The sequence below is a fragment of the Ursus americanus genome, chromosome 6 (genome assembly GCF_024610735.1).
Source record: "Ursus americanus isolate L20-20 chromosome 6, mUrsAme1.1.p, whole genome shotgun sequence".
Taxonomy (NCBI): domain Eukaryota; kingdom Metazoa; phylum Chordata; class Mammalia; order Carnivora; family Ursidae; genus Ursus; species Ursus americanus.
The window spans coordinates 39,606,076-39,619,547 of record NC_142132.1 but is presented as its reverse complement, the minus strand read 5'-3'; the positions used below and the strand labels follow the sequence as shown (position 1 = coordinate 39,619,547).

At 46.3% G+C, this 13,472-nt stretch overlaps 1 protein-coding gene across 4 annotated transcripts in view; it reads right to left on the bottom strand.

Annotated features, from left to right (window-relative positions):
• The window catches only part of VSTM4 (V-set and transmembrane domain containing 4), a 98,858-nt gene that overhangs the window by 27,230 nt on the left and 58,156 nt on the right, over positions 1 to 13,472 (bottom strand). For all 4 annotated transcript variants that reach the window (XM_087862944.1, XM_045809907.2, XM_087862946.1 and 1 more), the window contains exons 6-7: positions 5,048 to 5,154; positions 3,599 to 3,660 (exon numbers count right to left, since the gene is read on the bottom strand). In XM_087862944.1, coding sequence (XP_087719070.1) covers positions 3,599 to 3,660; positions 5,048 to 5,154 — 169 coding nt within the window. The remainder of the gene's footprint in view (positions 1 to 3,598; positions 3,661 to 5,047; positions 5,155 to 13,472) is intronic.

Genomic DNA, 13,472 nt, shown 5'->3' with positions numbered 1-13,472 from the left:
GTGACATCTGCATACAGACCTTACAGGGAGTGACAAGCCACAAAGCATATCCTGGGGAGAATGTTCCAGGCAGAGTGAAATGGTGCAAAGGCCCTTCCAGAACATGCTTGGTATGTTTAAGGACTAGCAAGGAGGCCAGGGTGGCCAGAGGGGAACAAAGAAGGGAGACAATGTCAAAAATGATGTCAAAGAGGTAAGGGGAGCTAGATCTTATAGGGCTGAGCTCTCCAATATGGTAGCCACTAGTCAAACGTGGCTCTTCAGCACTGAAAACGTGGCTCTGAAATGAGCTGTACATTAGGTGCAAAATATATGGTAGATTTTGAAGGCTTCGGAGAACAAAAAGCATGTAAAATATTTCATTAATAATTTCTGCATAGATTATATGTTTAAATGATAATCTTTTTGCCATATTGGGTTAAATAAACCATATTATTAAAATTGGTTTCACCTGTCTCTTTTTACTTCTTTAATGTGGCTACTAAAAATTTAAATGACATAAGTGGCTTGTATGATAAAGGGCATTATAGGCCACAGTATGGAACTTGGCATTTACATTGAGCAATATGGGAAGTAAATAGAAATGCACATGAGGTGCTCTGCATATTTCTCAAAACTAGAATTTTATTCCCAAACTGCTCAGATGTAAAGGCAAATAAAGATATTTGGGAGGAAGACATTAGATTCAAGAAAGAATAATAACAAAACTAGTAAACGTTTAGTTCGAATAACTGTTTAGAATGTAGGGATGAAGTGTAACAAAATTGGCAAGGAATGATTATTGAAATATGACATAAAGTAAAATAAAAAGGAATCTGACAAACAGATAAAACTGAATACATTCCCAAATTCCCAATGGGCCAGAGAAAAACAGGCAAAAAAAAAAAAAAAAAAAAGGAAAAGTGTTTCATTTTAGCCATCCTCCTAGATGTTAACTTTCACTTTTTAACTCGCATTGCCATAATGCCAATGAGGCTAATACTTCGCATGTGCTCACTATTGGTGTATCTCCTTCTGTGAAGTGCACGTTGAAGATTTCTGTTGCTTCTGCTTCTTCTTCTTTTTTTCTTTTTTTTTTTTTTTTTTGGTAGAGTTGTCGTTTTATTTCCTACTGATTTGTGGGTGTTCAGACATTCTGGGTAAGAATCCTCCGCGGGAGGCATGCATGCCGTCACGTTCTTCCAACCTGTGGTTTGCCTTTGCATTCTTTCCTGGTGCCTTTAAATCACAATCGACTTTCTAAATTTTAAGGTTTTTTATTTTTTTATTTTTATTTTTAGAGAGAGAGAGAGCAGGGGGCGGGGCAGAGGCAGAGGAAGAGAGAAAATCTCAAGCCAGCTCTGCACTGAGTACGGAGTCCGAAGGGGGCTCGATCCCACAACCCTGAGATCACAGCCAGAGCCAAAATCAAGCGCTGGACGTTCAACTGACCCAGCCACGCAGGCACCCCGACAATCAACATTCGAAATTTTAAGGTAATCCAAATTTTTCAATCTTTTCCTTTATGATCGGTACTTAATGAGTCTTGTTTTAGGAAGTCTTTGCCTGTGCTGAAGTTAGGGATATATGCAATCTTTAGGAAGCTTTATATTTACCTTTCCTATTTAAGTCTATGATCCTTCTCTAATTAATTTTTGTCTATGGGATAACGGATCGTTGTTTTTCATATGGATAGCCAACAGACCCATCACCCTATATTGAAAAGTAATCCCTCCCCTGCCTTGCAATGTCACTTCTGTAAAAAATCAAGTGACAATACATACGTGGATCTGTTTGGGGCTCTTTATTCTGTTCCTTTGATCTATTTATCTATCTTTGTGCTAATACCATAGTTTATCAATTATTGTAGCTTCAAGGTAAATCTTGAGAATTGGTATATAAATTCTCCACTTTGTTCTTTTCCTTCAAGCTCATCTCGGCCCTTCCCGGTACATCCGCATTTAGAATAGGGCTGCCAATACCTCTCCTTCTCAGTCTCTCTCTCTCTCTCCCTCCGTCTCCGCCTGTCTGTCTCTCTGTCTCTCTTTCTCTCACACACAAATATACGACTGCTAAGCAATGTTAGTGACAAAGTAAATAACAATTAGAAACTTAAAATTTTTCATATGTGTGCACCCATACCAATACAAACTAGTGAATAAATAAAAGAGAGGAGGTGTCCAGCTCTTCCTTACAGAAGAATTTCAAGTAGTAAAAATAGAAGGATTAAGGAAAAAACAAAATCACCATTAGTACACCATAGTAATAACTGCTACAAGCAAAATCCATGGATGAATGCTAAAATCGTGGGCAAAAGTTCAAGGAAAAACAGGCTATTGCTTAGACTTGACATATCTTCCCCGAAATAGTTATTAATTACTGTGGTGGTTAGCAGATACCCTCAAATTCTTTAATACTTCTCTCCTTCCCTGAGTAGGACTGGACTAACTGACAGGCTTCTTCTTCTTTTTTCTTTTTTTTTTAGATTTTATTTATTTTTTTGTCAGAGAAAGAGAGAGCACAAGCAGAGAGAGCAGCAGGCAGAGGGAGAAGCAGGCTCCCCGCTGAGCAAGGAGCCCGATGCGGGACTTGATCCCAGGACCTGAGCCAAAGGCAGATGTTTAACCGACTGAGCCACCCAGGCGTCCCTAGTGACTGGCTTCTAACAAACAGGTCTGGAAAGGGAAAAATAGTAACTTCTTATGGAGGAAGCCTGGCATGAACAGCACCCTAACCAGGTGATCACGATTAATGCCACCATGAGTAAGACATGTTGACGCCACACATCCCCAAACACATGCGATGAGGAGGAAACATCACCTCTGTATTCCTCTCCAAAATCCAGAACTTCATCTCTACTCATCAGAAAACCTCAGAGAAAGCCAAATCAAGGGACATTGTAAACAAAAAAAAATTAACTGGCTACTTTTCTTCAGAAGTGTCAAGGCCACAGAAGAAAAAGAAAGACTAAGGAATGTCACAGACTGGAGGAGACAGGACACGTGACAACAGGGTGCAATGTGATATCTTGGACTGGATCCTGGAACAGGAGAAGAACATGGGTGGAAAAACGGTTGAAATCTGGCCGGAGTCTGGAGTGTGGTAAACAGCAATGTGCTGACGGTAATCTTCCTTTTGACAAAGACACTAGGACTCTGGGAGATACTAACCCTAGGAGAAGCTGGGTGAAGGGCAGACAGGAACTTGCCGTGTCTTTACAACTCTTCTGTAAATCTACGGTTACGTCAAAATAAATAGCTACCACCTATTTTCTGGAAGGTTCTTCAGCAGTCTCTTCAGCGTAGTTATCAGGTAAATTTATATAAACAGGTCCATACTCTATTTATACCCTCTGAAGTGTGGCTTTTTTTTCCATCTTTTTGAAACATAGCGTTTATAATGGAACATGGTTTTCCTTGGATTTTTAAAAAGCCACTCTGGGAACCAGATGTAGAGAAAAGATGGCTCAAAAGCTGACCCAAGAAGAGAGAATGCCTTTGACTGGGGACCAAAGCACCAAGATCTTTCAGCACGTTTTGAGTCAGGAAAGGTACTCCTTGCACCTCCAGTATGTTTAAGGCTTGCGGGGACAACAACAACACAGAATACGGTTACTCACCAGGGTGACTTTCCTTTGTGGTTTCAGCAGCTTCGGTTTATGGAATGTGGCAGCTATGGGAGCTGTGGAAGCATGTCAAGGGTTTAGCTTGCATTTCCTCCAGGATTCGAAACGCCCACATAGCACGAGCATTGCAGACATACTCTGTGGAGACTCACGCACCCCTTCCTGCCCCCGTAGAAGAAGTTCGATTTCTGACCTAGACACCACTGGGTCCCCCTCCATGGACAGCAATCATACCCTAGTCTTTGGACATGTCATCCTCTCCCACCAGCAAGGTCAGTGAAACAACTCTGCATAGAACACTGCCAGCTACCAAGAGGTCAGGTGTGCGGGTGAGAACCAGGTATGTTTGGTAAAGCCTACGCCAGGAACTTCCCTGGGGCTTCATCCTAACTACATACTGACAGTTAGAGTAGTGACCGTGACCCTCACAGCAGCCCTCAGAGGTCATCAGGGAGGCGGGTCTTATTGTCCCCATTTAACAGAGGAGGAAACTGAGGCTCTTCCCCCCAATATCATGTAATGACTATTTCAATGTTTTGGAACTTGAGCTTGACCTTGAAAGTCGGGCAGACCTCACCTCCAAGCCAGGCTCTACCACTTAGCTCTCTGAGGCTCTCTTTCATCTTTCGTAAGGTAGGGTACTATGTACTCTGATTGAATGAGACGTTACAGCAGGGTTCTCTGCCCCCTTCCCTCCCCAGATCTACACTTGCCATGCCTCCCAGAATGCCCAGGCTTTCCAGCCCCTCTGTCCACCCAACATGTGTTCAGCCTGAGCGCAGGTGGCTTTCAGCACAGGACCCCAAGGATCCCTAGGGGACAGTCCTCGTACTTCCAACTACATTTCAAACTCTTTGAGGTATGAACATCTCCAAACATTGGCCACGGTAATTTTAGGAACTATCTGTAAATGGTCTCAGTTCTCCTAAGACATGAGCCGTTCTCTTCTCCAGAAGCACTCATCTTCCTCACCTGTGTTGCTCTACATTACAACCGGAATCAAAGACAACCCTCATTTTATCCCCAGAACAAATCCAAAATAAACTACATGCCTGGTTTACATCTTTAGAAAAATCAGAGAGGCTTCATTGCCTTGAACGAACCAAGAAGATGTTGATACCCCTTTGTCCCACCCCACCATGTGTGAGCATGTTAATAGGTCAAGGTGAAATACATTGTGGAATCAATCTGTGCACGTTGACCTCCCCCTCCCATCTCCCCACTAATGCCATGCTGGGCCAGTGCACCCCCCTCAGCCCCACCCCAGTGATGGAGCTCAGTTATGATCAGAACCTAGGTGGGGTTCTCCAGGCTATATAATCACCGGATGTCACAGCCTCCATCTGTCTACTCCCCCTGTCCCGATCCCACTGCAAACCCCGGACCCACTTCTAGATGAGCCGTGCTGGTTCCCACATGGGTAACCGTAGGCTAGCCTCCTACCTTTGGCAGGCACGGCAGGAGGGACGTCGGCCTTCTCCTTCCGCCTCTTGCCCTTCTTGGGTTGCAGTGGGGCCAAGCTGGTCACACTGGTGACAGTCTCCCCTGAGCTATACAAGAAAAGAGTGGTGGTGAGGGCAAAAGCAGGTTTGTTGCAGGGAAAGGGAAAGGAAGCAAGAGCTTCTGTGTGCTTCCTGAGTACCTACGTAAGGTGAAGCTCTCTTACAGCCGGATGGGGATCACTGCAGGCTGATCTCCAGGGATGCCTGGGAGGTCTAGCACTGACCTGTGGCTAAGATAAGGGTGGTGAGACGAGCTGGTTGGTGATTTATAATGTGCCATTTAACGTTCAAAGATCCCTGGAGAGATCCGGGGCCAGCTTGTCTACGCAGTTACAGATGCAGAGATTGATGGTTTATACTGGTTGCCTCAGTTACAGTCTGGCTTGGCCACATCACCAAGGGTTTTAAGATACGATTAGAAACTTCCGCTTGAGCTACCCTAAGACCAAGATTCTTTGCACGTATTTTTGTGGTTCACCATCCACAGAGCACCTGCTGTGCAAGGGAGAAAGGGCCCTGGGAGCTGCACCCGGACATCTCCAGGGGCCCCCGTGACTGGTCCTGCTTTCTTCTCCCACTGTACCTTTACTCTTACTGGACGGTAAGTGGCTTCACCTCAGGAGGGCTGTGGGTGGTTTCAGTTATCTGGGCCTGTGTCCTCGCTGAGCTGTCAGGTTCTTTCTATCTGTCACCCAGAATGATGATACTGGTAAGCCTTACATTGCAGGTAAGAAAACCAAGACGCGAAGGTGTTAAGTGACAAAACTTACACACACAGACTGGCTTGATGGGAAACCTTGATGCTGCGTGCGGGATGGAGTCCACACGCTTCCTTGAATGGCTATCACTCTTATCTCAAATGCGTCGTAGTGGCTCCAGCAAAGGCCCCTTTCAGAGCCTCTTGTCCTGAGACACTCATTCCAGCCAGCTAGGTACAGTTACCAAGAGAGGCTGTCTGCCTAATGCAAAAAGAATGTCTAGTAATCCATAGAACTATGACTACTGCCTAACGATCAAAATGAAGGGGGGCAGTAAACAGTTATCGCACGAGAGGAAGGCTCTTACCTATGAAAACATGCTAAGGCTCCCTCACGAGAGGAAGCCAGATTAAAACAGACTGCACTCCCTTTCTCCACATACCCGAATGACAATAATCACATCGGATGTAAAGCACTTGTTTACCAAGGATGTAGAGAATCAGGCACTCAGAAGTACGGCTGGTATGAGTGTAAACCCTTCCCAAAGGAGACTAGCTTGGCAATCAGAACTATAGAGACATACACTCTGACCCGGCAATTTCACTTCCGGGAAGTTATTCTGTGGATATCCTTGCACGTGTATGAAATGTATCTGTAAGATTCGTCCTCACGGTGCAGTTGCTGACAGCAAGGGATAAGAAAGAACCCAACTGTCCCTCAGCAGGGGACTGGTTAAGGAAATGATGGTGAGTCCACAAATACACATGCGGGGTTCTCTGTAGCCGCAAAAAGGAGTAAGAAGCTATTTATGCTGAAAGATACATTGCTGAGTGGAAAAGCTGGATGTTGGACAATGTACAAAATGTGCCCTTTTTGTGTAAAAATAGAGAAAAATAAAAATATATATTAGTGTTTGCATATACATGCATAAAAAAACTCTGGAAGCAGCCACACGAATTTTTAAATAGTGGTTCCAGGGGCACCTGGGTGGCTCAGTCAGTTAAGTGTCCAACTCTTGGTTTCAGCTCAGGTCATGATCTCAGGTCATGAGATGGAGCCCCATGTCTGGCTCTACACTCAGCACAGAGTCTGCTTGGGATTCTCTGCCTCTCCCTCTGCCCCTCCCCCTATTCACCCTCTCTCTCTCTTTCTCTCTCAAATAATGAATGAATGAATGAATGAATGAATAAATAAAATTTAAAAAATAAAATAAAATAATGGTTCCTTAGAATGGGGGTGCTGAGGAACTAAACAGATGGGAGACCAGGCAGGAAGAATTATCACTATATCGATTTTTAGTCAATTATTTAACTTTTTTTTTTTAAGATTTTATTTATTTGACAGAAAGAGAGAGAGAGAGCACAAGCAGGGGGAGCTGCAGGCAGAGCAGGCAGAGGGAGAAGCCGGCTCTCCGCTGAGCAGGGAGCCCCACGTGGGACTCCATCCCAGGCCCCTGGGATCATGAACTGAGCCGAAGGCAGACGCTTAACTGACTGAGCCACCCAGGCAGTCCAATTGTTAAACTTTTTAATTTTAATTATTAAACCATGTGATTGTATAACCATTGAAAAACAGAATCATTGCAAAACAGTAAATTAAACACAAATAAATGTCTGCATCCATTTAAGAGAAGGTAAGCTATTCTAACAGAGTCCTGGGGTTTTTTAAATGAACAAAGACTGCCTCACGCATTGTGGGAAAAATTCCAAGAATACAGATCACGCTGAGATTCCCCAAAGACGGCTTATTTTTACTAGGAACTGAAACTCCAACGGGCCATAGGTTTAGAGTACAGGGTCAATTGTGTAAACTCACAAAGAGCCCAAAGGAATGTGCGTTTACAAAACGCTGACCACTAAGAAGAAACAAGGGATCAAAACCTCTCAGAATTGCTTAAATACACAACTGCACGAACAGCTTCATCTCACAGCTTTCAACTCTTGAAGTGTTTATTTTTTTCTTTCCATTTTAAATTAATGCATGTTCATGTTTTCAAATGGTAATTACAGGCATGGAGAAAAAGGAAAATAAATGTCTCTCCTAACCAAAACACAGCCTTCTTAGATATTTCCAGTCTTCTTCCTCTTTCTTGTCTAATTTTTTTAATGGGCTTCATTTATTTTAGAGAAGTTTTAGTTTCACAGCAAAATGGAGTAAAAGGTACAGAGATTTTTTTATATGCCCCCCCATGTCCCCTGCACATGCGCAGCCTCCCCCATCATCAACATCCCCCGCCATTGTGGGACGTTTGTTATGACTGATGAACCTGTATCAGGACGTCATTGGCACCCAAAGTCCATAACTGACATGAGGGGGAGTTGGGGGAGTTCCATGGCTTTGGACAAATACACAATGTATCCACCGTTGTACGATCACGCCGAATAGCTGAACCCCCCAAAACACTCTGTGCTCCCCCTATTCATCCCTCCTGCCCCCCAACCCCTGGCAACCATGATCTATACACTGTCTCCAGAGTTTTGCCTTCTCTGGAATCTTACATAGGTGCAATCATACACCGGGTCGCCTTTTCAGAATGGCTTCTTTCTCTTAGTGATAGGCATTTAAAGTTTCCTCCAAGTGTTTTCATGGCTTGATAGCTCATGTCTTTTTAGCCCTGAATGATATTCCTCTGTCTGGACGAACCACGGCTCGTTTACGCATTCCCCTACCGTGCAATATGTTGGCTGCTTCCAAGCTTGGGCCATTATGAAAAACACTGCCACAAACATCCATGTCCAAGTTTTTGTGTGGACATTAAGTTGAAACTCTTCCTTGATTTTTATTCATTGTATTTTTTTTTTGGTTGTAACGTAATATAATTTCACACCCTTTTTACCTAATCTCTATTTTCCATATTGTTACATGCTCATACTACTCTGCCGAGAAGCTATGCCACAGTTTTCTCAACCATTCTCTGACATCTAAGTAATAATACTTGATACACAAGTAATATTTCCATAAATGTATTTATGCATCATGGTTTTCCACTCTGAGACTTTTGTTTTAGGTGAGAATCTTAGAGCTGGGGTTACTAGTTCATGGAGGAGGACCATTTTAAAGGGTATTTAATTCCCACTGTCAAAACGATGTCCAACAAGTTCGTACTGCCTCACAGCCACTCAGTCAATGGACGAGGGTATTTCTGTTTTCAGTCTCCTTACCACCACAATTATTGGCTTAAAAAAATTACTCGCTTAATGAATAAAACCGTGATCTCCCTTTTACGTGCATTTCTCTGACTTCCAGTGAGAATGAGCATTTCCAGCATGTGTCTAGTTGTGTTTCCCCTTTTACGAATGATGTATGGACATCTGCTATCATTTATTAGAGTCCCGAGTTTCTCTTATAGATTAGCGTGCACCTTTCACATCGGTCTGACATATTTATTGCAGACATTTCCCCCCATTCCCTTTGAATTATGGCTTCTTGTTAAATGCGCGGTGATTTGTTTCTTTTGCTAAAATCATTCGGTGTTTTCTTTGTGTCTGTTGCCTCTGAGTTTGGAGCGCCCTCCCCAGGTGCAGCTCACGCCATGCAGAATCAAAGATTTCCCCTTCCCCTTCTCTCTTCTTGGACTCGGTCCTTTAGCTCTTTAATACGAAATGAAAGTTTTGGGACATCATTTGTATAAATGCGTGCTCGCAGGCCCAGGGCTTTCAGTAAGTTAAAAAAGACTTGCTCTGTCACCACCGTGTTCCTTCAAAACAGCAAAACTGCACTACACTAACTTTAGCTCTAATTCGTACTTCAACAATGAGAATTCATATACAATGAGTCAGCCCCATGACATGACCGATGATTTTGCTCGCAGAATATTATGTCTCCCATTGAGCCAGCAAGACTGGCAGAAATTCTTGACAAAGAAACTCCACATTATGATTCCCTTCCCAGGAAGTTAGTCTATATCTTAGATTGGAACAGGGCTGCGTTTTGTCTCCGACACAAGGGAGCAAGCGTTGCTGGAGCCAGTCAAACCCAAAAAGTTAGAGAACGGGCCGGAAAGTCTATCTAAATGAGAGAGCTGTGTGACTGGAAAGCAGTGTTATTTCTGGAAAACGGGGCTGTCTTTCTGGCTCCAACCAGGGCCACGTGGCTGGCACGCGTGTGTGACAGGTATAAGGTTCTGGCCGGACCAGCCCTCACGGCGTCCCCCTCCCACAAGAGCTGGGCACCTCTGCTCTGTGGCACATGGAGGTCGGATCCAGTGAATGGGCACTGGACAAGGGGATCAGGTCTGCACGAAATCAGGTCCCACTCTGACTGGAGGGGTGACCCTGGGCAAGTCACTCGCTTCCTGGGCCTCATTCCCCAATCTGTAAACACAGGGTTATAATGAGGCTCAGATGGGCTAGCATAGCCTAAATTAGACGGCGCAGGAAGTGGCTCAGTAGCACGGACCCCAGTCTCGGGTGTGGGGGTGCAGCGTGGAAGGTTTCATGGCGTGCCCCAGAGAGAACAAGGTTGCCACGTGGGTGTCTCCTGGCACCGTGTCTTGGCCCTGAGGGGAGGGCTACAAGTTACAACTTAAACTTTGATCAGAAAATCTTTCCTCCCAAGATGGTACAGCATGCTCTCCTATTACCACAGAGACAGCGGTGTTTTCTAGGAACCAGCACAGCACACAGCCGGCGGGTAAGGAGGTGGATGAGGCTGCCCCCCTGGGCAATGGACAGCTACTCCAACACACCAGATGAAGCAGGCAACCTGGATTTTGCTAGACTGAACACACTGCAAGCAACTATATTTTGCCGAACTGAAGTTAGTAAGAGCTGCACTTGCCTCTCTCCTATGCAAGGCACCGTGAAAAGTGTGTGATATCCATAATCTCGGACCCTCCCAGATGGAAAAATGAAGCCTCAGAGAGGTCCAGGCAGGAGACGTGGGATCTGATCCAGGTTGGCCTGTCTTCTTGGCCCCGAAGCAAGGACTCTGGGTCCAGCCCAGACAACAGAGAATAAGAAAACTAGGACAGGAAGAGGGTAAATCAAGCCAGATCCACAATGGCTGCTCTGGGCTTTAACCAGCTCCCTAAAGAGAAGGTACTGAAAGGCGAGATCAGCATTCCACTGCATGTAAGTCTGTACTAAATTTGGGTCTGTTACAGCTGCTAGAGCCCTGCCTGGGTGGGAGGAAGAGGGGCCAACCTGAGTGCTGGGCACTTGGAGGCAGGAGCTGTGGCTGGTGTCCAAGACCAAGGGCCAGCCGGGCCCAAGATTGGGCAGAGGAGGAGGGGACCATGTTCTTGTACCTGGAATTATCTGGAATAAGTGATGTCAGCTGTCAAAATGGAGGTGGGAGGAGGAAGGCCGCCATGTGGAAATTCGGTGCCTCTACTCTATAGCGAAGTGTTCGGGAGCAGAAAAAAACAATAAAACAGTACAAACGGAGCTGATCCCCCCAAAGAACATAATTAAGACGAACACTCGTAGACCCAGCCACATCTTGCCTCCATAACTAAATGTGAGATCAAAGCACCCTCATACTGAACCCCAGTGCCTGTGGCATAGGGGTCCTCACCCAACCATCAGTGACTGTCCTCATACCCGCCGCTCTCTGGGATAATACTAGAGGTGCGGCTAACCATTCACGCTGGGGGGCTTTAGTCCATCCAACCCTCGCCCCCCAGATGCCAAGTGTTTCCTTTGGTCCAGAGCAATCTTTGAGCCTCAACACAGGAACTATGAATCAAAATGCTTCCTTGAGGTCTGTTTGATCCTGTTTCCCATCGAATGAGCAGGCACCCTCGTCCCTGGGCACACAGCTGTCTGTCACATGCTGCAAAGGGATTTGTTGCTGTTTGAATTGGGATGGCCAGGATGCCAAGTGTTGTCTGTTGGCCAAACGAGCCCAGCCCAGAAAGCCCTTCGGGAACGGGGCTGAGGAAGACGCGCTGGTTCTGGTCCTGCCGGCATCCCCCTAGGCCTGTTTCTTGGAGCCATGTCCCGCCAAGCCCTTCTAGCTCCATGCTGTCTTTCCAAATCATTGCTTTAGTTGCCTATTTCATCTGCAGAAATGTCCATGTGCTTCCTTTCCTCCTGCCCACTTAGCTCAGTTTTGACACTGATGATGCCTGATACGGGTCCTCAGAGGACCATGAGCTCCTTGCCAAACAGCTCTGGGCTCCCTTGTCCAAGATCTCCTGCAGCACACTCATCGCCCCGTAACCCTGTACCCTGCAACGTCAAGTGTGGAATCTTAAAGGAGGAACACGGTCTCAACAACTACGGTGGCAACTCACTGTCATTACCAGTTATGGTCAATTATATCTCAATAAGCCGTGGGGAGAAGTGTGATTACAGCCCCCCCCACCCCCAGCTTGGCTGCCACGGAGAAAGGCCAATGACTCATGCAATAGGGCAAATTTCCCGACATCTCGCTCTAGGCTTCGGGACGTGCTCCGTGGGCTTCCCTGGCCACTGGACTACTCAAGGTTAATGGAAACCACATGCCAGGAGCTGCCTCAAAGTTGTAGAACTCCCCTCTCAAGATGGACGAAGGGTGACACCCACTCACGCGACTCCCTTGAAATGACTTCCATAAATGAGTGATACATGCCAAGAACACAGAACCGTGTCTGGTATGCAACGAGCATGTAATGGGTCTCACCTTCTATTATCTCACCAGTATTATTATCATCAGTACTATGGAATCTCCTCTCAGAGTCCTTGAATAGGGAGCCAGACATGACAGTTCTCTGCGACCGGGGCCAGAAGCAGTGCCCCTAGCAGAGCCCGGCAGACCCTTGGCAGTCACGGTGCATTACCCGCTGCTGCTTCCGTCCTGCGACGTCTTGGCGTGCACATTGCAAGCAGCATCAGAGCAAAGCTGCTTCTTTGTGAGCGAGTTGCCAAGGCGTCTCCCTGTCCACAGCCTCCATGGCCTTTTATCATAAATGGTTTACACAACCCGAGAGGTTCTGCTGGGGCCTCTGTGTTGAAGCCCGTCGTCTGCAGTCCCTGCCAGCTTTGTGAAGTCTGAGCAGAGGCTCTGCCAGGCCACTGAGTTGTTTGTGAATTTGAAGTCTCTGAATACAGGCTGCTAAGACCGGGAGGCACTTAGTTAATATTTGGTGGTTCCACGCAGTGTTCTCGTCTTGGGTCGTAGGAATAACGGCAGAGAGAGGTCGCGGGGGATGTGCGCCCCGCCTCTATCGCCTGTGCCCCTAGGGTTGAGGGTACGTGTTTGGGTGGGATTGACCCCAGCGACCCTCTGGCTACCGTGCTTGGTTCAGGCTGGTCCCCTAACACTGGGGGGTGACTGTGTTTGCTGTCAGGAAGCGAGACGAACTCCTTCATTAGGCCAGAAGGGAATGCACCTGCCACCATGTTTCTCTTCCCAAGGGGAGCCAGCCTGGCCTGAGCAGATGCCAACCTTTGAGGCAGCACTGCCCAGAGATAGGCTGGGGATGGAAGCCACCACCCTGGTAACACTGTGTCTCCTAGATAGAGCTGCCCTGAGGCCCACCTGCTGCAGCACCCCTAGTGACATGGGCCGGCCAAGCCCCTTCCTGGGTAAGAGCATCTGTGCTAGCCTTCCTGTCACCTGGAATCAAAAGGTTCGTAAATAGTACAGAGGGCTAGCTATTTATCTAGCAGTTGGCAGTTTTATTCCTGTTCTTAGTCTGGGGAGACTAATTTGTGCCTTGCAGGGTTTTATGAGGATTAGAAA